This window comes from Numenius arquata, chromosome 6 (assembly GCF_964106895.1).
Source record: "Numenius arquata chromosome 6, bNumArq3.hap1.1, whole genome shotgun sequence".
Lineage (NCBI taxonomy): Eukaryota > Metazoa > Chordata > Aves > Charadriiformes > Scolopacidae > Numenius > Numenius arquata.
In genome coordinates this window covers 14,344,252-14,366,419 of record NC_133581.1, presented here as the reverse complement: position 1 = coordinate 14,366,419, position 22,168 = coordinate 14,344,252, and the positions used below count along the sequence as shown (strand labels likewise).

General features: G+C 43.1%; 1 protein-coding gene across 1 annotated transcript in view; it reads right to left on the bottom strand.

Annotated features, from left to right (window-relative positions):
- TSPAN4 (tetraspanin 4) overlaps positions 1-20,757 on the bottom strand; it is a 394,074-nt gene extending 373,317 nt beyond the window's left edge. The window contains exons 1-3 of the mRNA XM_074148890.1: positions 20,660-20,757; positions 8,983-9,076; positions 8,515-8,516 (exon numbers count right to left, since the gene is read on the bottom strand). Coding sequence (XP_074004991.1) covers positions 8,515-8,516; positions 8,983-9,076; positions 20,660-20,757 — 194 coding nt within the window. The remainder of the gene's footprint in view (positions 1-8,514; positions 8,517-8,982; positions 9,077-20,659) is intronic.
- Between the last annotated feature and the right edge of the window lie 1,411 nt (positions 20,758-22,168).

The following is a 22,168-nucleotide window of genomic DNA, read 5'->3' as shown; positions in this document are numbered from 1 at the left end:
GCAGAACTGGGTCACCTTCACCAGGATGCCAGCAGGCCACTGCTGGTCACCATCTTCTTCCACATGCTACTCAGGAAGAGAAGCATCCTGTGTGCATGTTCACATCTGGAAAACATTAGACAACTACTACTGACCAACCAAGTGTACCGTGTATGCAAGAAGAACAGCTCTCACCAGCTTGTAGTATAAATTGTGTGTTCCCTCTACCTGGAAGGGCTGGGCACAGCTAGGATGAAGTCTCTTTTCAGGCAGGAGAATTCACTAATGCAGTGGTCATTTATTCCACATGGGCTGAAACTTCTCTGATTAGGGACCATTTTCTTGTCCTGCAGTTGTACAGTGCTTACATTGCATGAGTTACCAGTTGGGGCTCGTGAACACTGTTGTGGTACAAACAAATAAAATCAGCCGTATTCAGACCAAAATCTAAAGCAGAGGCTGTTTGCTTGCCCACATTCAAGATTAAATACAGAGGGGTGGGCTAACCTCTCAATTCAAAGTAAACAAGACACTGACCTTCTCTTGGCAAGGACAAATAGCTATGGGGAAGCTGCTTCAGGACTCGGAAGCAGTCATTTATTAAAACTCAGAGATTACTCCTACCAACGAAAGGCGAGAGGACTCCAGAAACATCTCCAGCACACATGAGAAACTGTCCAATCTTAACCTCCATTTCAAATGCTAATTACTTTCCAGAATACTCTTCTGAATTTTTCCTAGCTTCCACAGAGGATAAAAAATAAAATAGACTTGTACAGAGATCTTCATCTTTCCCTTTCTAAATTTATATAAATTATCTAATTGCACTTTTAAAGGATTATAGCAAGTAATAGAAGAGAACTGCACAATGAAATAATACTACATGTGACACAGCAGGAAAATACTTTCTGAAAGCAAAGAGCACTTTCTTCCCCAAAAAAACTTGAAAAGAGAAGGTAGAAGACACTATAACTACATATGTGAAAAATTATTCAGGGACAATGGGATGTATGGAGAGTTATTTTAATTGATGAGTTTATGATATACTTTACGATGATTATACTTTAATGATGGCTTTTGCGTAAGGCACTGAGAAGGAAAAGAAAAACAGTCCTAATCATAGAATGGTTTGGGTTGGAAGGGACCTTAAAGATCATCGAGTTCCAACCCCCCTGCCATGGCCAGGGACACCTCCCACTAGACCAGGTTGCTCAAAGCCCCATCCAGCCTAGTCTTGAACACCTCCAGGGACGGGGCATCCACAACTTCCCTGGGCAACCTGTTCCAGTGTCTCACCACCCTCACAGTAAAGAATTTCTTCCTGATATCTAATCTAAATCTACCTGCTTTCAGTTTAAAACCATTACCCCTCATCCTATCCGCTACAGTCCCTCATAAAGAGTCCTTCCCCTTCTTTCCTGTAGGCCCCCGTAAGGTACTGGAAGGATGCTAAGAATATGCTAAGAGTAACACAATGTCTCCCCAGAAGCAGCTCACAGGGCCATGATAAATGTTTGTAGTCTTTCCAATAGGCAAAATTAAGTGCATCCTGAATACGAGAACAGTGATGTATGATAAACAAGGAGCTCAGTCTACCAGAAACTTTGTGTTTGGCAATGGTCCATTGCTCCAAAAAGGTTAGAAACCACTGGGTTAGAGTATATTACAAGAGACAGCGTGGAACAAAACCCAGAGACTGCGAGAGCACAAGGAACAAAAAATAAAACCACAGCCAGCCTGACTAGCATCCTATCATGCACACTCCCAACAGCGAGAGTGTTAAACTCAGCCAGATCACCATTTCAGGTGGGGTTGGGGGACCATGAGCTGATCTTCACTAGCAGCCCTGTGCTACCATCACTGTAAGCCTAATGGCTAAGCAGTCAGAGAGAGTATGTCACCAGAAGGGTTTAGGAAAGCACAAGAGCTCAGCTGGGCCAGGCAAATTGTCATTGCTGCCAGTTTAAGGACATACAGGGAGCGATTGTGCAGTTCACTCATGGACAGATAGTGTGTCTACAGCACAGCCAGGTAACAAACCCTGACTTAGCGAACGGCAGGATGTGCCTTGCTCACAACCACATCCTGCTATTCTTCAGTGCCAGTAGAAGGAAAGCAGCGCTACACCAAACAGTGGGAGAAATCCCTCAAATCTTCATGATATACAAAGCCTGAAGGAACACGCATTATAGAAAGATTTAGTTTGCTGGCATGAAATCAAACGTATAAGCCAAAGATTATTCACAAAGATCAAGACAACCTTCAAAGAACCCAGAAATCCAGGGGGAGGCAAAGTATTTCCAAGTAGTTCCACTTTCCTCACACAAGCCAGGGAAGCTCAGAGAGAGGGTCATAAATAATGGACTTTATTTTCATTCTCTGCATATACTCTTGCTGGTGCAGTGCCCAGTGTCATCCAGACACAGAAGTTGATAGTGAGCCATTTCAGGGTACTCAAAGATACCTTAAAAGAGACCTTTTCTTCGAGTAGGAGTGCCCAGTTTCTAAAATTCAAACTCTTGTGATTTACTAATTGCTTTACACAGTCTTCAAGTATAAGAGTACTTCCAAGAAAAATCAGATCTTTGATAATAAAAGCCTTTGTAAACTATCAATGAAAGGCATTTCAAGATGCAGTGGCTAAAAGTAGCCTATTCAAGTTAAGGTACCTATTTAAACATCAACCATTAAGAGAACGCCCCTAGAGCAGAAAAAGTCACCATTACTTGATGTCTTCAAAGCAAGACCAGAGCATCCTCTTCAAATATATGACCTAGCTTAAGCCACAGTTAGTGGGTAGGTGCTGAAGTTAGTGTTAATGAAAGAAGCTCTTTCTCAAACACTCTTATCGTGAGCAGTTCTGGTCACACCAAAATTCAAAGATGACTAACTAAATCAAGAATAGGTGCACAAAAGTGCTGGTAAAGATAAGAGGCTTAATCTCAGGAAAGGTTGGATTGTTCAAGCTGGCAAAACACAGCTTGACAAGGGACAGGATCACTGCCTGCAAATACCTTTGAGCAGGGGGAGCAGCAAGAAATGACAAGAGCCATTTAAGCCATAAGAGTACCTTGGTGCAAAAATGAGATGAACCAACCATGAACGCTTCCAGGCTGGAGGTCAGAAAAATCTGAGCATGGAGCAGTTGGGACCTGGAGCAGCTGTGATCAGGAGCTCCCAGCAGGAGAAGCGGAAGAGAAGAAAGCAGATAAAAAGAGAGCCCGAGAGTCCACAGAAAGGGCTGCCCCATGTTGATCCCTCAGCAGCAGGGAGTATTCCCTGGGACTGAGGCTCGGAAAGCCAAGTTGTCCTTTCCAGCTCTGAGTTCATACACAGAGTTCAATAATTTGGTAACCAGTTATTACTGGAAGAGAAGGATTTACTTGGGTTTCTTTTTGCTGTTTATTTCTAAAACAGAAAACTTTTTTAATTTTCTTTAGACACAAATGTAACCTCTGTTTTTCATCAGTTCTCCAACAGCTCAGGAGAACACAGCGCAGGAGCAACACATGGCAAGAAGAGATAATTTAGGATCCAACCTTGAGTAGCCTGTGGAGTCAGACAGGACAGCATGAGCAGTTCTACACTCCTTCACCACCAGAGGTGGACTTCACAGATGTTGTATTCTAAAGATCCTTCAGCTCTTATCATCAGAGGGAGGGGAAACTAACAGGTACTGAAGAAGCAACATTAAAGCCCAAGACATTCAGAGATACAGAAAAAGCAGCAGTGCTCTGCAGTGGCCAGACAGCACTGGCTGCTGGGTTGTCAATCAGTCTCAAAGTATGTACCCTTCTTTCTACAGACTAGATAAACAGGCCCTGGATTCAGCAACCCTTTCTGCAGCACACCAAAGTCAGTAATCAGAAGAAAGTTAATGTTAAAGTCACATCTATCTAGTAAGGAAGCTGTTAGAATTGTTCTTGCTCTCTACTTCAGAAGCAACTTAGAATAAAACCATCAAAACATATATACTAGAACCCAGGACAGCCTAGTTACCCTTCTGTCAGTTCACCTCCTACCCTTAGTCTCATCTCTTTAGGTCAGGTTCCATCTCTTACCAGATATACATGGGGATATCATGGAAAACATCTATTGTTAGTGGCTTAGCAACATCTAAATGGCCTTCCTGCTTATACCAGAATCCTTCTCTTCATCTTGCAATATGAAGCATTTGCTGTTGGAAGCTGTGAGAGAAAAATATCACCAAGCCACACCATTCCTTAGAAATAACAGACTAACCCTAACAGAAGTAATGAGAAAAGAAGTATTCAGGAAGGAAAAGTCATAAGCTTTCCATAACCACTTCATTGTCTCGGAGGCCCTCACTCTCCCCCTCTGTGCACAAAGCTTCTCCTCTTTGGAAAGTGTAAAGACACTTTTGTGTGCTCAGAACTGTAACGTGAAAACAAAATTGTGTGTGGATGATCCTGAAACGGATTCAATGAAGCGGTTTCAATTCCACCCTTCCTTCCTCCCAACTCCACCCTCTCCTCCGAGAGGTAAATTTGTTTGGGTTAATATGGAGGGGAAAAAAAAGCAAGCTAAAAATAGCCTCCTTTTTGCCTTAAAAAAGTTAAGACTACGAATAAACAGTCTGAAAGAGGAATGCAATTAATCTGCCCACCAAATTCCTACACTGCTTTCTTGTTCAGTTCTTCAAAACATTTTCATAAGGATCAAACACACTGACTTCTTTCTGCAGAACCAGTGGTATCCCAGAACTGCCTGCTTCCTTGCACATAAGGTAACTGGATTTGGCACAAGGAGGAACAGGTTATGAGACTGGATGAACCAAAGATATAATCCAAGATTGTTAAGTACTAGAATATTTGAGAAATATCCCTGCATCCTAGGAACCAGTATGAAAAAAACAAAAAAATAAAAAAAAATAAAAACACACCAAGAAAACACAAAATTTTTCTGTTGTTCCCCTTTACTGTGGAACAGACAAACTGCATTATCTCCTAAAATCTACCTTCTCACTAAAAAGCACTTGCACCGTTACCCCTATCTTAGACCCAAGTCACATCTGTCCCTGTCAGCAATAGCTGTCAGCGCTGAGAGAGCAGGGTGATCAGCCATCCTTTTCACCCTGGGCTGGGAGCCAAAGCAAGGTTGGCTTATGTATTTGTAGTGCAGAGCCAAACATACTTCTTTAATCTATTCTGTTCCCTCTGCTACGCTATTAGCAAGCAAGCAGATCAAAACCCAGGCACTATCCTTGCAATCTGAATATTTGAATCTCAACTTGATTTTACCATATTCCTTTTCCACTGTATCACCAGTGAGATTCGGGTAATGCCATAGAAGTCACGTGTACTATCAATGCAGACAGAAGCCTCTTGGCAGCATTGCCTTTCATTCACATACTCCCAGTTTCCCATAGCATGAGGCATCACAGCACGCTGCCGTGGAGTCCTATAGACACTGCTATGATACCTGATATGAGTTACATTTTAAAAAAGAAAACCACCTCCCTCCTCTTACAGCAGATGTGCCCTCTGGAAGGAGAAAGGAAATGCCTCACTTTCATCTCAGAGTTCAGAGGGAATGTTTTATAGCAGCCAATCCTATCAAGGTCCTATTCATTGACACACCAGGGACAGCAAGTATTTTGAGGTAGGCTGTGCAGCCATGAAATTGCCAGGCTCCTAAAAGAACTTCACCCATTGACATTTGGAAAGCAAAGTGAAAGACTTTCCTGCAACCCTAAAGCAAATGCTTAAAGCCAACACACAACAGGCAGACCAGCTGAGTTAAGCAGATGTGACTATACAAGGCAAAGCCACAGGAGGAACAAAGCAGCACCTGCCACTGGAACTCCAGGCGAGGAACACGAACCCAACCTGTTTGCAACCTCTGGTGTCCCAGACCCAAGCAAGCACTTTCACTTAAGAGAGGTGAGATGCATTCAGTGATCAGAGTGGGACAGTGGATGCTGGGATCTCAAGCTTTCACCTCAGTATCAGTGGCATGGTACATTTCCCTGCATCTCCCATCCATACACAGTGCTCATCAGCTCATTTTGACTGCTACGAAGACTTCAGGGATAGTATTTGTACTGTGCAGAAATATTAGAGAAAGATGCCCTGGTTAATACTTGTGTTACTTATCCACTATACTGGAGCATTCACTGGCTCTATGTTTACCCTCAGTTCCTATCCAAGGTGGAAAGTGTTCTTTAACAGAAAGGAAATTGGCCCAGAGACTAAGTCGTGCTACTGAATTAGAGGGAATTTGCAAGCAGACCAGGGAGCTGAAACTGGACTTGCAGAGCTCTAAGTTAACTACCAGATCGTTCTCCTTTCAATAAGCATACCAGCCAGCATACACTCATGCACCTTACTCACAAAGTCTGGTCGCTAAACAAAAGAACAAGCAAGTCAGAGCAGAAAGTCATGGTTGGTGTGGGTCAAGGCTAGGAACAACTCCATCAGCAGGGCTGCCGGTGCTGCACCTACTATGCATCCAGCATCACACCAGGGCTGACCTGCTCCCCAGGGAACCTTGCTCAAGCAGGTAGAACGGCAGACTCCTGCCTTCTCAAGGGTGCAGCAGCCAAATGTTATAGCACAGAAAGGCCTTTGACATCACTCATCTGCAACCTCACCCTTTGCTACCAGCTAGTTTTGACAGCCGTAAGTGTAGGTGACTTCCGTGGGTTCAACAGGGATTCAGCTTTCCCAGGGCACTGTAAAGAATCAGAAGGGAATGGACATTAACTCAAGAGAAATAGAAAGCAGGCTTAAGTGTGTGGAAGCAATCCTGCTTTTGATCTGAAAGCCAGAAAGTTCAAAAAGCAGCCTAGGCTGTATCTTTGCAGAAACAAAGTCTAGGGCTCCTTTACAGCACTCAGCTCAGTGTGTGTGTACAGTCACTGTTCCCAGTGACACCCCTTTACAATTACTCTTAAGAAAACATCCACAATCTCTACAGATGATTTGTCAGGAATGCAAATTGATGTAAACTGGCATGGTTTTGCTACAGCCAGTAGATTCAGCCAAATATCTGTCCATACACCAAGAAGCTTCTCCTGAGCAGTGTTCTGTCAGCTGACATTCTGCAGGCAGAATTGAGGATCTAAGTGATTAACAGGGGAAGAGGGTGTGTAGGGGAAGTCATAGGCAACCTCTCTGACAAGATCATGCTACCTTCAGCAGATGCAAAGCTCACTTGCAGGTTTACTAGAGGACCTCAGAGGAGAGTACAGGGACTAGGCTCCCTACAGATTTTTAGGTTTTTTGTGATTAAAACAATCACTTCTGCACAATACTAAATCAGAAGGAAAGAAGGGCCAAGCTAACCATCTCACACAATGCTGAGTTCCCCATCACACCAGCACCAAGTTCTTTGTACTTGGTCACAGAGAAAGTGGCATTCAAAGAATTAAGAAATCTTGATCAGGAAGAGCAGTGGTAATGCAAGGTACAACTATGATCACGATCAATATTTCTAATTTCTATTTTCTAATACATAAAATATGCATCTCAGGGCACATCTGCAGCACTGGAAGCAGTCTTCCGGCTAAGCAGTTGTTTTTTCCTTCCACCTAGCCTTGCTTTTAACTGCTTTTGATTAAAACAATTACTTTCACTCAATATTCAATTTCTGACAGGTATTATTCCCTACATATGCTACAAGCTGGCTCTGTCCTTCCAGGCAAAACAAAACAGCTCACTAGAAGCAACCTTTCTTATTTTTACAAGTCATATATAATTTATGCATCTGCAATATTGACAAAGGCTAGAAACACAGATTTTGTCCAATTCTCTTTCCTATTACCTTTCAACAGAGATTTTTGCGGCCTTTTCCTTTTAAAGCGTTGCTTCCTCCTGCTATTGCCATTAGCTTTTAGGAGAATTGGTTATCTGAGCACAATTACTTCCCTTATGTCCAACCTCATAATCCAAAATGTAGGCTATGTCAACGTTCAATGCCATTTAATCGTAAAAGTGTCCTACGCTCCCTTAAGCACTTTACCATTTTTTTTTGTTCACTGAGTCCTCAAGTTTTCCTCAAAGCAAAGACTTACACATGCATAGATTTGCTCCTGCCCTTCTAGTCTTGCAGGTGGATTTCACACAGGAGACACACAACTGACATTCAGCTCTTCCAACCAGCACAAGACAGGTAAATAATTTTCTGAAAGCCAGAGGTGGCCTTGCAAGCATTTGTTATTCCATTGTTTTGAAGACTGAGAAATATCAATATCACCTGAGTGTGTTTTACTGGGTTATTGGCAGAAGAGAATTATTGACAACAGAATCACAAGCAAGTTACATGGACGTTCACAGATAACCCATAGTAGTAGGGAAGCATTTTCTTCCCTGTATTTATTTCTCTTAGGTAGAAATTAAAAGAGTTTGAGGGAATTAGGATTTTCAAGAGTTTTTGTTTGGTATCCAAATAGCACTGAATTAGCTAGCTCTCTTACACTGCTGAGAAAATTCCAGCCTCTCATTTTAAGAGCATACCTAGGAACAGACTCAGGAAGACTCCAGCACTGAGACACCCTCTTCTTTCACCTGCCACTGCTTACGGCTAGATGCCACACATGTATGATATGTTTGCTTCCGGAACTCTGAATGAGTAGGGAAGTTTAATCTTCTTTGCCCAAGCAATAATTTTCCTCCCTCTTTATTTAAATAAGTTTTTCTTTCCAAAGCTGCTCTCAGGAACAAAATATTTTGTCCAATTCTCATTTTGGCCATTGGATGAATAACCAGCACACACCCTCAAAGTGCATAGTCTTCCATTGTCCTCCCACCACAAGGTGTGCAGGTGGCCAGAAGAGTTTGCAATGCTGAGCTTTGCAATAGTTTCCAATATGAGCTTTTGGCACTGGGGGCAGAAGGTATGTATCTTGGGATTGGTAAATCAAATCTTTTTGTAGTAGTAAGTGAACTGACGAAGTATAAATAGAGAAAAAGATTATTATCACAGATTACAGTTAACAAATCCTCATTGGGGAAAACAGAGTGTGTGTAGGATGAAACTCACTGTGACTGGTGGTTTTGCAGATGACACACAAGATGAAGTTGGAAGTAGCTTTTGATTTCCCACAGCAATATCAGCCAGCTCTTCAGTGATGCCACTGCAAGACACAAAACAACAGATTCATGAGTAAAACAAGCAGGTGGTGATCAGGAGTCACTTCAGGAACAGTCTTTTCAATGCAGGATTAAAGCTCCCTGCTTCACAATCCCCTTCCCCTCCCCTCTGTACTACTCCACACACTCTTCAACCTCAATGAAGTTTGTTACTAAAATAAAACTCAGGTCACAAAATAAAGATTGAATTATTGGAGAAAATATCTTCTTGCACATTTCCAATACAGAATTGAAAAACATTTAAAAAAGGTGACTTTTTTTTCATTGAATCCACGGCTAAACAAATAAAGCGAGAAGGAACATGCAATGGCAAGAGACTAAGGCATGCTGGGCATGCAGAGGAGAGTCCAGGTAAGGAGTGCCTACAGAATACCACCCTGTAATTTATGGTCCACCAGCATCCCAAGAAACAAGCTTCGTTGCTCCCAGGGAACAATGCACAGAAAGCATTCACAAGAGAGCACAAGTTTATGTTTCTTATGCAGGGAGAAGGTCATGGCAAGGGAGAGTAAAATTGATAAATATTTCTAATCTTTCAAGTTTCTGAGACAGATAAATGCCAACAAAGGAAGCTCAGATGGTGGAAGCATTTTATGCAAATAACCACAAATGAAAAACATCTTCTGCTAGGAGTGGTAAAATTGCACAGTGATGCTGCACAGGGAAAAGTAAGGTTATAACTATACTCAGATGCACAGCAACATTCAAATGCATAATCAACCAACAATGTAGTTCTACCTACAGAAGCAGCAGTGAGGTCTGTACTGTAGACAAACCTTTTCAAAAAAACCATCACCTTCCTTTTCCATTGCAGCTTTATCGTTACAGTGGATAATGAATTACACCACTGTTTTATGTCACAAGATTTTTGCTAGTGTATAAATCTCCTTAGCATTAAGTTTGGAACTGCAGAAAGATTTTAGTTAAGTACAATACAATTAGCCCCACAGTAAATTACTTAGGGTTAAAAGCCAACCCCTACAAAAGCACCACAACATCCTTACTGACCACAGGTAACCAAGACTGCAGTTTATCTACCTACTTGTAAGACACTGGGTCTGTAGATCAACTGTGCCTCGTTTGCCACAGTGTAACTCCTAGGTTTCACTGTTTGTTTGTTTGTGGGGTTTTTTTTTGTTTGGTTGTTTTGTTTTTTGTTTTTTAAATCTTGCTATTTCAGGTGCTTAATGCCACTAATTTCCAGATGGTCTAGAAATGAAGCACAACAGAAAGCAGGCTATATTCCTGTTATGTGCAGGAATATTGCTGTCTGACATTTCACTGCCACATAAATCAAGCAGGCCCCAAAGGAGAATCAGCAATGCATTCCCTAAACATTGCTTTGTTTTGGTTTTTCTAAAATAAAAAACTAAGGAAGTAGATATCAAGTGTTTCTTGAGAAGAGAGAGCTGCCTGATGATTTTTAGATTTGGGGTTTTTTCCTAAACTTGACAAATACCAGAAGCAACATCACCTTTTAAGGCAAAAGGCAGCTGAAAGCAAAATCCTTCTTTTAAGCCAGAGTGACTCATAACAGCAAAGATTCTTCCTAGAAAAACAAATTCAGTTATGAAGCAAGAACAAGCTAGAAGCCTTTGTAATAACAATGCAAACGAATCCTTCTCTCCCTAGGACTTTTGTGGACTGGTGCTGGCTGGTTCAGCAGGTGCTCTTGGCTACTGTGAAAAAGAAAACAAGCTAGAAAGACTACTGCCCTGACCCAGTCTTACTGTTCACTCGCATCCCTAGAGAGTACAGTACAGTAAACACGAGCACAGATGTACAGGAACACATTTCATGCCTTATCTTTTCCATAGGAATGCAGGAGGAAGTAAGTATCTGGAGCTGTATCTACACTGCAGTCACACGTGCTTTCGACACAGCTGACAACCAGCTCAAGAGATAAGACAGAGAAGATATAGAAGCATGCACACAACACTGCCTCCAGTAAGCCTGTGTAGTCCTGTATAACCCAGTAATGCCACATCTTTATCACATCTGTTAAATAACATTAATGAAACCTAGGCTATGTACAGCTATTCTGACTGCAGTCCTGCCTCCTGAAACAGAGGTTGGCACTGCCATCAGAAGTGACAGCATTAAACTAATGACAGGATGTGATCTCGGTAGGCTGCATCTCAACCTACTCTTCAAGTCTAGAAGACAACCAAAATCCTCCTCTTTGTGTATCATTCTCATTGCACAGATTTTCCTTGACCCGTCCAACACGTGAGCACAGGCAACCAGAGTTTCAGCAAAGAAAGTGCTGGCACCACCAGCAGAGAGACCAGGGCTCCATTTCCGTCTCCACAAATGACCTGCTGTATAACCCCAGGCAAAACATTTTGGCTGCTTGCGTCCCACTTTCATTCACAGGTTGTTGGATTGTTTTTTTCCCTTTTGTCTCCTCTTTTGACCAGGGACAATCTTTTAAAAGATGTTTACATCTATTTATCATGTGCTGCTGAGCACAACAGGGCCTCTAAAGCACTGACTTTAATAACAACAGGAATGTCTGCTGCAGTGTAACTCCAATTAATGCTACAAGGCCCCCCTCAAACCCAGCTACACCAGACATCCTGCTCCAGAGACCAGAGGCATGTGTTTAATATTTCTGTTCTGGATTGTGCCAAATGTTTCCTGTATCTCTGGCGTGCACCACACAACCTGGAGTCCATCTAAAGAGAAGTCTCTGACAATTCCCAACCATTTAGGATATTTTTTTTCAGACTAACATTACAGGTTCTTAAGGGGAAAAACTACAGCCTAGCAAGAGAGAGTGAACTGAGTCCTAACACCCAAATGCAAACTGTCTGATTATAGACATGTCGCAGACAGCTCAGCTTTCCAGGAACTTGGACAGCCTGAGCTAGGCAAGAGTCCTGCTCTCTGATTTTCCTGCTTTGAAACATCCATACTTGCCATCCCCTCTCTTGCATTCTTCCCTTGGCACTGCTGTCAGTCAGAGATCAAGGTGACTTTCTGCTGTAACCCAGGACAGCTGTTCCTTGGGGCTTATATTTCTCTGCACTTTGGTCAAGAAACCTGGTTTCTAGCTGCAGGATATCTCTCAGTGCCCTAGTACAGTCCAGAGCTTGCTGCTATTCATAGAATGTTTTGGGTCAAGAAGGGACCTTAAAGATCATCTAGTTCCAACCCCCCTGTCATGGGCAGGGACACCTCCCACTAGACCAGGTGGCTCAAAGCCCCATCCAGCCTGGCCTTGAACACTTCCAGGGATGGGGCATCCACAACTTCTCTAGGCAACCTGTTCCAGTGTCTCACCACCCTCACAGTAAAGAATTTCTTCCTAACATGTAATCTAAATCTCCCCTCTCACAGTTTAAAACCACAACAGCACACAGGATATACGTGTGTAGAACTGCTAACTTCCTTCTCTTGAAGAGAACACATAGAAATTCCTTGTGCCACATAGTCACCTCCACCAGTGGCAAAGGGCATTTTTCAGTCTCTGCTCTGCTTTCAACTACTGCAACTATAACAGGAAATTTATTGACTGCCTGTGCTCTTGTATTAGCAGACAGTGACTATAACAAAAAAAGAGCTATTCTGTGAAGTCCTACTAAACACAAGAGGCTGTGGAAAATGCATTTTAAAGCAAACATGAACACTCGTTGCTCTTGTTTTTAAGAGAAAAATACCAAAAAGAAATGTCAGCAAGTTTCATCTCAAGACCACTCACCAGTCTCCCACTCACCCCCACTTTTTTATTTTATTCTAGTTTTGGTGGTGTTTTGTTTAATTAAGGTAACATTGTATTTCTTGCCCACATGCTCTGCCCTCACACAAAACTCCACTTGACAACTTGTAATCATTCTGTTTATTTGAAATCTCTTCCTTCAATTCTTATTCCTTGATGAAGGAAAGGAATTCTTGACCTTCAGAAAAGACTACAACTCTCCTGCCGTGCCCATACCCATCACCATGTACTCAAACGTCAGCAAATTTGCCAGATAAGCTATTCCAGCTGATATCTGCACAAGCTTTAATACTTAACTACCCTTGTGGATTCCCCTAAGGCCTTTTTTTTAAAAATATATATATATAAAACATAGGGAAATATAAAAATAGATATTCCCTTCCCAGTCCTATTTTAGGATTTCCTGAACTCTACACTATTCATAGAATCATGGGATGGTTTAGGCTGGAATGGACCTTTAAAGGTCATGTACTCCAATCCGCCTGCAATGAGCAGGGACATCTTCAACTACAGCAGGTTGCTCAGAGCCCCATCCAACCTGACCTTGGACATTTCCAGGGATGGGGCATCCACGACTTCCTTCAGCAACCTGTTTCAGTGTCTCACCACCCTTATAGTGAAACAAATCTTCCTGATATCTAATCTAAACCTACCCTCTTCCAGTTTGAAGTCATTACCCCTTGTCCTGTCTCTACATGCTCTTTAAAAAGTCCCTCCCCATCTCTCCTGTAGGCCCCCTTTAGGTACTGAAAGGCTGCTATAAAATCTCCCCAGAGCCTTCTCTTCTCCAGGCTGAGCAACCCCAACTCTCTCAGCCTGCCTTCATGGGGGAGGTGCTCCAGCCCCCTGTTTATCTTCGTGGCCCTCCTCTGGATCAGCTCCAACAGGTCCACATCATTCTTGTACTGAGGACTCCAAAGCTGGATGCAGTACTCCAGATGGAGTCTCACGAGAGTGGAACAGAGGGGCAGAATCACCTCCCTCGACCTGCTGGCCACACTTCTTTTCATGCAGCCCAGGATATGTTTGGCTTTCTGGGATGCAAGCTCGTATTGTCGGCTCATGTCCAGCTTCTCATCCACCAGCACCACCAAGTCATTCTCCTCAGGGCTCTTCTCAACCCATTCTCCATCCAGCCTGTATTTGTGCTTGGGATTGTTGTGACCCAGGTGCAGGACCCTGCACTTGGCCTGGTTGAAATTCATGAGGTTCACACGGGCCCACCTCTCAAACCTCTTCAGGTCCTTCTGGATGGTATCCCTTCCCTCTAGTGCATTGACTGCACGACACAGCTTGGTGGCATGAGCAAACTTGCTGAGGGCGCACTCAATCCCACCATACATGCTGCCAACAAAGATGTTAAATAGTACTGGTCCCAGTACTGACCCCTGAGGAACACCACTCATCCCTGGTTTCCCCTTGGACATCAAGCTGTTGACCAGAACTCTTTGAGTGCAGCCATCTAGCCAGTTCCCTATCCACTGAGTGGTCCATCTGTCAAATCGGTCTTTCCAATTTAGAGACAAGGATGTTGTGCATAACTTCCTTGTATCAGCATTAACCCTGTCAACCATATTCCTGCATGATGTGCTTCACTCTTGTCTCCGAAAACTATTGGATTGATTTTACTCTTTGGAGTTATTCTTTACAAAGTCCATAATGTGGGACTGTAGCACACTTGCATATCAGAATCAGAATCGTAGTGGTTGGAAGGGACCTCAGAGATCATCGAGTCCAACCAACAGTAAAAAAAAAAAAAAAAAAAAAAAAAAAACACACCACAAACAAAACCACCACCCACCACCTGAACACACAACAACAACAACCAAACCAAAAACCATCACCCACCCACACAGCACCCCACCACAAACCAGTAATCTTGGACACTAGAGCATGCCCTGAAGAACCATGTCTACACGTTTCTTAAATACCTCCAGGGATGGTGACTCCACCACCTCCCTGGGCAGCCCATTCCAATGCCTGATAACCCTTTCAGTAAAGAAATGTTTCCTAATATCCAACCTGAACTTCCCCTGGCGCAACTTGAAGCCATTACCCCTTGTCCTATCATCTGTGACTTGGGAGAAGAGACCGACCCCCGTCTCTCTACAGCCTCCTTTCAGGTACTTGTACAGAACAATAAGGTCTCCCCTCAGTCTCCTCTTCCCCAGACTGAACAACCCCAGCTCCCTCAGCCTCTCCTCGTAAGACTTGTGCTCCAGACCCCTCACCAGCTTCGTTGCCCTTCTCTGGACCCGCTCCAGCACCTCAATGTCCCTCTTGTGGTAGGGGGCCCAAAACTGGACACAGTACTCGAGGTGGGGTCTCACCAGTGCCGAGTACAGGGGGACGATCACCTCTCGGTCCCTACTTGCCACACTGTTCTTGATACAGGCCAGGATGCTGTTGGCCTTCTTAGCCACCTGGGCACACTGCCGGCTCATGTTCAGCCAACAGTCGACCAACACCCCCAGGTCCTTTTCTGCCAGGCAGCTCTCCAGCCACTCTGCCCCCAGCCTATAGCGCTGCCTGGGGTTGTTGTGACCGAAGTGCAGGACCTGGCACTTGGCCTTGTTAAACCTCATCCCGTTGGTCTCGGCCTATCGATCCAGCCTGTCGAGATCTCTCTGCAGAGCCTCTCTACCCTCCAGCAGATCAACACTGCCACCCAGCTTGGTGTCGTCTGCGAACTTACTGAGGGTGCACTCGATCCCCTCGTCCAGATCATTGATAAAGATGTTGAAGAGAATTGGCCCCAGTACCGAGCCCTGCGGGACACCACTCGTGACTGGACGCCAGCTGGATTTAACTCCATTCACCACCACTCTCTGGGTCCGGCCCTCCAGCCAGTTTTTAACCCAGCAGAGGGTATTCCCATCCAAGCCATGGGCAGCCAGTTTCTCCAGGAGGATACTGTGGGAGACTGTATCAAAGGCTTTGCTGAAGTCCAGATAAACAACGTCCACTGCCTTTCCTTCATCCAGCAAGCGGGTCACTTTGTCATAGAAGGAGATCAGGTTTGTCAAGCAGGACCTGCCCCTCGTGAACCCGTGCTGGCTGGGCCAGATCACATGGGTGTCCCTCATGCGTTGCATGATGGCACCCAGGATGATCTGCTCCATGATCTTCCCAGGCACCAAGGTCAGACTGACAGGCCTGTAGTTCTCTGGATCATCCTTCCGGCCCTTCTTGTGGATGGGCATCACATTTGCCAGACGCCAGTCAAACTGATGAGCACGTCTCCATGTTCAGAGTTAGTGCAAACAGAAGATCACCACTCAAGCACTCTGCCCTTAAACATCCATTTGCACTCTGCATCCCCTGTGTGAGCTTGACAAGGTTCTGTCAAGTATTTGCATCTTGTGTTTCTACTCACAAAGGCATATGTGCTCAGCCCTAACACTGAAAGCTGCAAGATCTGTGATCCCCCTTTGGCTGTTCCCAAGTCTCAGCCTGACCCATGAGAAAGTTCCCTCTTCTCCTGCAGATGAGCTTTCACTTTAATCACTTTTATTCCCAAATACAGAGCAGAAAGATGAGGCTTTAAGTTCTTACATACCCTGGGCACTCTAGATGGAATCAGCAACACAAACAGCCCATCCTTTGTGTAGGACAAGACTGCCCCAGTGCAGCCTGAGAAGGCAGTTTCTTCTCAAAGCCAGTAAACCTGCAAGTAAGGTTGAAACGTAGCAGACTCCTGAAAGTCTCTCTGCATCAGCCATTGCTTTCCATCATTGTCATCCAACTCTCATTGTCTGCCTTCGTATCTAGTGTAACAAGATCCAAAGGATCTAGTGCTATATTGTTAAATAAAATAAGTTACTTTCAGACCAGAAATTGTTGAGGGGTTTTAATAATCATGTGAAATCCAAACTGTTGTGATAGACAATTTATTTAGGTTTCCAGGCATCACCACTATTACCTTGGCTTGCACAAGTGGGCCTACAGAGCTCTGTGAATACCCAGCACTGGACGTACAACCAGAGATAACAGCCCCAATTCAAACAGTCGCTTGGGGCACAAAGCCACCTTCAGTCACCACGGAAAGAAACAGAGGTTCTTTCTCTGTGGGACATACTACATCTCACCAGAGGGTACAGCAGCAGCTCCCACAACACCCTTCTGTACCTGCCAGAAGGGAGAGGCTGCCTGAGGCTGACCGTTCATTCATAATTCAGACACTATTATAACCTGCATTAATAATGTAATAGTTTCAATATTCATAATTAAAATCAAAGTGATTAAAAGTCAGAAATATGAAACCTTGATTAAGGTCAGCAGCTTTAAACTTGGTTGCCATTTTTAGATGTTATGCCTGAAAGAGGGCTGATTCTCCCTGCTTAGTAACTATGAAAACATATATAGATGTTTAGATTAAAATACCCCATGCACTGAAGTTCAGCTTGCAAATTTGTTAAGAAAGATACATCACCATTCATTTAACTAAGCAGTTATGCAATAATTTACACATTTAAGTTTCTTTTTTTTTTGGCAATTTTTATATGAATGAACTATATTTATATGAATTTTTACTACAGTTAGGGTGCAGGGTTGGTTTGTCTGTTTCTTCTTTTGTTTTGTTGTGGTTTTTTTGTTTAACTTTTACTTTATGTCAAGCTGTCCTTGGAGGAAAACTGAATCCCAATTAAAATCTGCAGAAACAGTCTTTATTTACTACCTAAACTGCCCCAAACTTGATGGCTCACCAAGAGAAGAACACAGGTTTAACAAATTTTACATTTAAAATTGTTTTTAAAATAGTATTGTCTATAGTGAAAGAAAGTAAGGAAGCATGACTGGTTCTACCAAAATAAAGAGAGTATCTCACCATCCTTTATTTAGACTTTCTTCCTTCCCTCTCTGACCCTAGCTACATGGCATTCTCAACTCCCGATCAGTCTCACAACTTCACAAGTCACCCACTGTGGAATTGATATTGCTGTAAAACTTAAGGTACAGATATTCTCCCTACACCTGCAGAATAGGCTATTGCTCTCACAGGTTATCCTGACACTGCAGTGAACTCCTTTTCCAGACAATTAAACCATTGATTTCCTGTGGTTCGAGCACTTTCATTTTCCTTTAGAGCCCTAGCCAAACCTACACTGGTAAATACTTTTTAATTTAAGTGCTACTAAACGGTTAGGAAAAGTTTAAATCTTAACTTGATTTGTCATTATTTCAAATGCACCATTGCAGAGATTTCAGAGAATACATTTAGTCTCATATATATGATTATACACACACACAAATATAGACATAGCACTGTTTAAATGCGTTGATTCCAACACTCACCCACTGATTCTTAAAACTGTTCCAGGGCTTTCAGAAACATAAGTTGTTTTTAAAATATGACAGGTACTTAGGTCCCAAAATATACTGTCAGTGGACATAGCCAACTCTCTCACTGTAAGCCTTTAAGCAGAGATTGTAGGTATTTTCTAAAGGAGTTACACCAATTCCCAGAGAGCTGATACATGTCTCATAGAGATGAGCCAAGTACCCTCACACTCGCAGTGAGCGCCCAGCTCCACAGGGAGCAACAGCCAGGTAGACACCACTCCACAAGCATGCCCTGAACAAACATTCAGCAGCACTTGTGGAGAAGCAAGCTCGACGAGAAAATCAGATAGCGTAGGCAAAGGAAGTTTTGGTGTTACCAACAAAGTTTACATGTCATTTAATTTCCTACCCCAATCAATCAAGTGGAGCACTTAAGGACACAGCACTAAGTTTTCTAGTGCTGTAATTCTGTAATTTCTGCAAGGTACTCATTCTTTTCTTTTTTTTTTTTTCTTTTTTCTTTTAAAGCTTTTTCAGCTTTCTCTTTTAAGCTAGTGGCTTAAAATGACCATTATCTTAGTTTTGTTGCTGTGGATACGCCAAGACACACGTTTTGCTTCCAGTAAATCTCCAAGGCAGTAAACTACATCACAGCATTTTTACCACAGTATTTCTAAGGAGAAGATACATCTACCTTATCTTTGCCCTTTGCGGTAACTTCACAGAGTTAAAACAACACGTTCCCAATTTTGAGGCAAGTCTAGATCTTTTGCTGTCCTAAACCAACCATCCAAAACACACAAACCAAATAGGTTTTCCATCTTGCGTTGTAGCAATTCCCTCTGCTCTGATCCTCCATCTGGCCACAGAGTAACTGAATCCGGCCACAGGCCCTGTGCTGGCAGAGCAACATAGCATCAGTTGTGAGCACGTCAGCCAGCTATTATAAAAGAACACTCTCTTGCTGGGCCAGAATTGCTGCAGCTACGGCAGGCACTTTGTGGTAAATGAAGAGCTGCTGTGCAGTAATTTAAGAGCACTGGTGTCTGGCAACGGTGTGAGCACTGGTTGTAACCTAGTCAGTGGGTGAAATAAAGCACAACTCAGATGTCTGGGCCAGGACATTGTCCAAAGAGTTCTTCACTTTGACAAGTGAACTTTCTGACAGCCTTAACTGCTGGATTTCCCCACAGACTCACAGGCCCGCGTCCCCTTCTGTCTGGAGCACTCACACTCAGTTTGCTTCCAGTCAATCCCCTTTAGACACACACTTACTCCCCTCTCTTGTCACAGAGCATCCCCAGGAACTCACAACCTGCTACTCCACCCTTCTCAAGTCCTGCAAAAATTTGGATGCCTTGGGTAACACTCAAGCACGTAGTTCCAGTGACAAGAGGAGAGACTCATTATAGCATAACTGCACAGAATGCATAGAAAATTTGTTTGTGATCTAAATAGGAGTCAAATTATCACCTTTCAGGCAGGATCAATAACAGTTTCCAACCCACACTTATTTGCAAAGTTTAGAAACTATCTAAACCAGTACAGGTACTAGGCATCTATACCGAAGATACTAAACAACTACACACATTACTAGTACCTCAAACACCTTCCCTCTGGAGAAGGATTTAATGGGATCGTTAGCACCGCTAGGCCTTGGGAAAATCAAATGCATCTCATGAAGGATCAACATTGCTTTTTGTGTTTGCTTTAAGTCCTGCTGTAGAAATGAAGGTTGGCTTAAACCACTGCAGATACTTTGGGATATTTTACACTCAGTCAAGAGTTCCTAAATGGCTTGGGCATCAACATCTTTAAATTATTTAGAGGTTTTCAAAAGTTTTGTGCCGAGTCAGTTACAGTAATGCCACATCACACCACATTAGTTAAAGCAACTTGACAGCAGATGCAGTTCTTTACCTCCTCTCCAGATCCCTATTATACAGGCAGAGCTGTTATCAATGGGACTCGAGTCTTCACTTCTCTGCCCCTCAGTTCTCACACACAATAGAGAGAACACTTCAACTAACTGGTCCATCTTGAGACCAAAATTTGCCCTTTGATAGCAGAAATCATCTCTCACAATACCTATTTACTATGTCTAGCTCAGGAAATTTCTGGTTTTGTTTGGGAAAGACTGAGCAGTACAGCATACAAATAATTATCTGCTTATACTTAGAAAAAATGGGGGAAAACAGGAAAAAAGATACATATATTACATATATAAAAATATGAAAAAAAACAAATGTAAAGCTCCATACAAGTCTGTGACAACACAGAGAACCCATCTTGGAGCTTCAGAAATTTATAGAAGACAAAAAGCATCCATCCTCAGGAAAATTCAAATTTAAAGCATTGCACTTGGATTCTGTCTTGTGGTTCGCTACAATCACACAAGAGTTGGTCAAATAGATTAAATGCTAGAGGTGGAGATTAAACTTGTAGGGATAACAGTTGTTCACTGGCCACTGTTATTTTAACAGCATTATAGCTAACCAGCATATGTCTTGTTAGAATCACACCAGGCCCACAAGTCACTAAGAATGGTAATGTCTTTCTTTACCTCTCCCCAGCAGTTTCTGCCATTTGCCTTTGCTCTTCTGTCTCATCTTCAGCCGGGCACAGCCTAAAACCGCTCTCTAGTTTATACTTCATATGCATGTTGTTATTCAATTTGTACAGCTAGTGCTGTACTCTCTTGCAAACACAATGCTTGGCTGATGCCCATCCATTACAACAAGCATGCACTACTCTAATGAATACATGACATCTCTCAATCCAGAATCCAAAAGCAAGCAGGCACCTTACGGAAATGCCTGCTCATACAGTGCTGTAAGCATCACTGATGCACTGGGGTTGTCTGAAGCCCATGGGTTAGGTGGTCCTGCCCTGAGCAGGTGGCCAACCAAAGCACATATTTAATTTTCAACTATGAGAAATGCTGCTATTGCTACCTACAGTGAGACTATATTTAAGAAATATGCTGTGGCTGTATCAAAACTTCGTATCACTTAAGATATAAGTAAACTCCTGCTATGAAGATAACATCCTCTCGCTTCTGGTCTGCTTTAACATTAGGCAGTCCATGGGAGGATAAGGCAGAGGGATGATACCTCACAGCTGGATGAGACCAAGAGCTGAAAGTCAGCCACAGGAAGTCAGGCAAAGTCTGGAAATGGCTGGAAGAAAGTAATTCCTCATTATGGACAGGCTGCGAAGTATAAACTGATAAAAGTTGCTCATGTTCTACAGAGTAGGAGAGAGGCTTAAGAAATAACACCCAAATTTAGAAATACAAGTTGTTTCTTGTACCTGGTCCATGCTTTCCGTGATACACCAATGCCATAACATTCCCAACACTAAAACAGGTACACAATTTCATCTCCAGTCAACAAAAATCCAGCCAGCAGTTCCACACTATCTCCTTTATATACCTTAATCTCTCAATGTAGGTGACTCATATCAACCATTACTTGTTCTCACTTACTTCTGCTTCCCTGCAAATATGATGAAGACACCTTCAATTACATGACAGTTCCTGATACAAGGAACTGGTGATATTTCTTCACCACACAGAGACACACATAACTGTGTCCCTCCTGTACCCCTCCACTGGAGGGAAATCCAACCACTGGGGGAGGCAAGGAGGAAGAGTGCGGGCAAAGAGGAGGATGAGACTCAAACAACCTGGAAGCCATCCTCCTTCCCAGCAAAGAAAGCATAGATTACTCTGAAGATTCATCTGTGCCAGTCCAGCACATCAACAAAGCTACCAGGGACCTCAGGCTTCCCTTCAGCCCTTCACAGCCTTGTCATACTTGCTAGGACACAGGTTCTCAGGTGGGGTGAAATTCATGAAACTCCTCCCAGGTCCACGAAGCAAGGCCACTTAGTTATACTGACTAGTGATCTGGCTCAACATATGCAAGGAACTGACACACTCACTAGGTATCCTAAACAGCAGGATACTGAAGTAAATTATGACAGCTGCTGTGTGTAGCTTTTCAAAACTCTTTTCTACACCTTTAAATACAGCTAGCATTGAAGATGTCCTTTACTAGGAAAAAAGCAT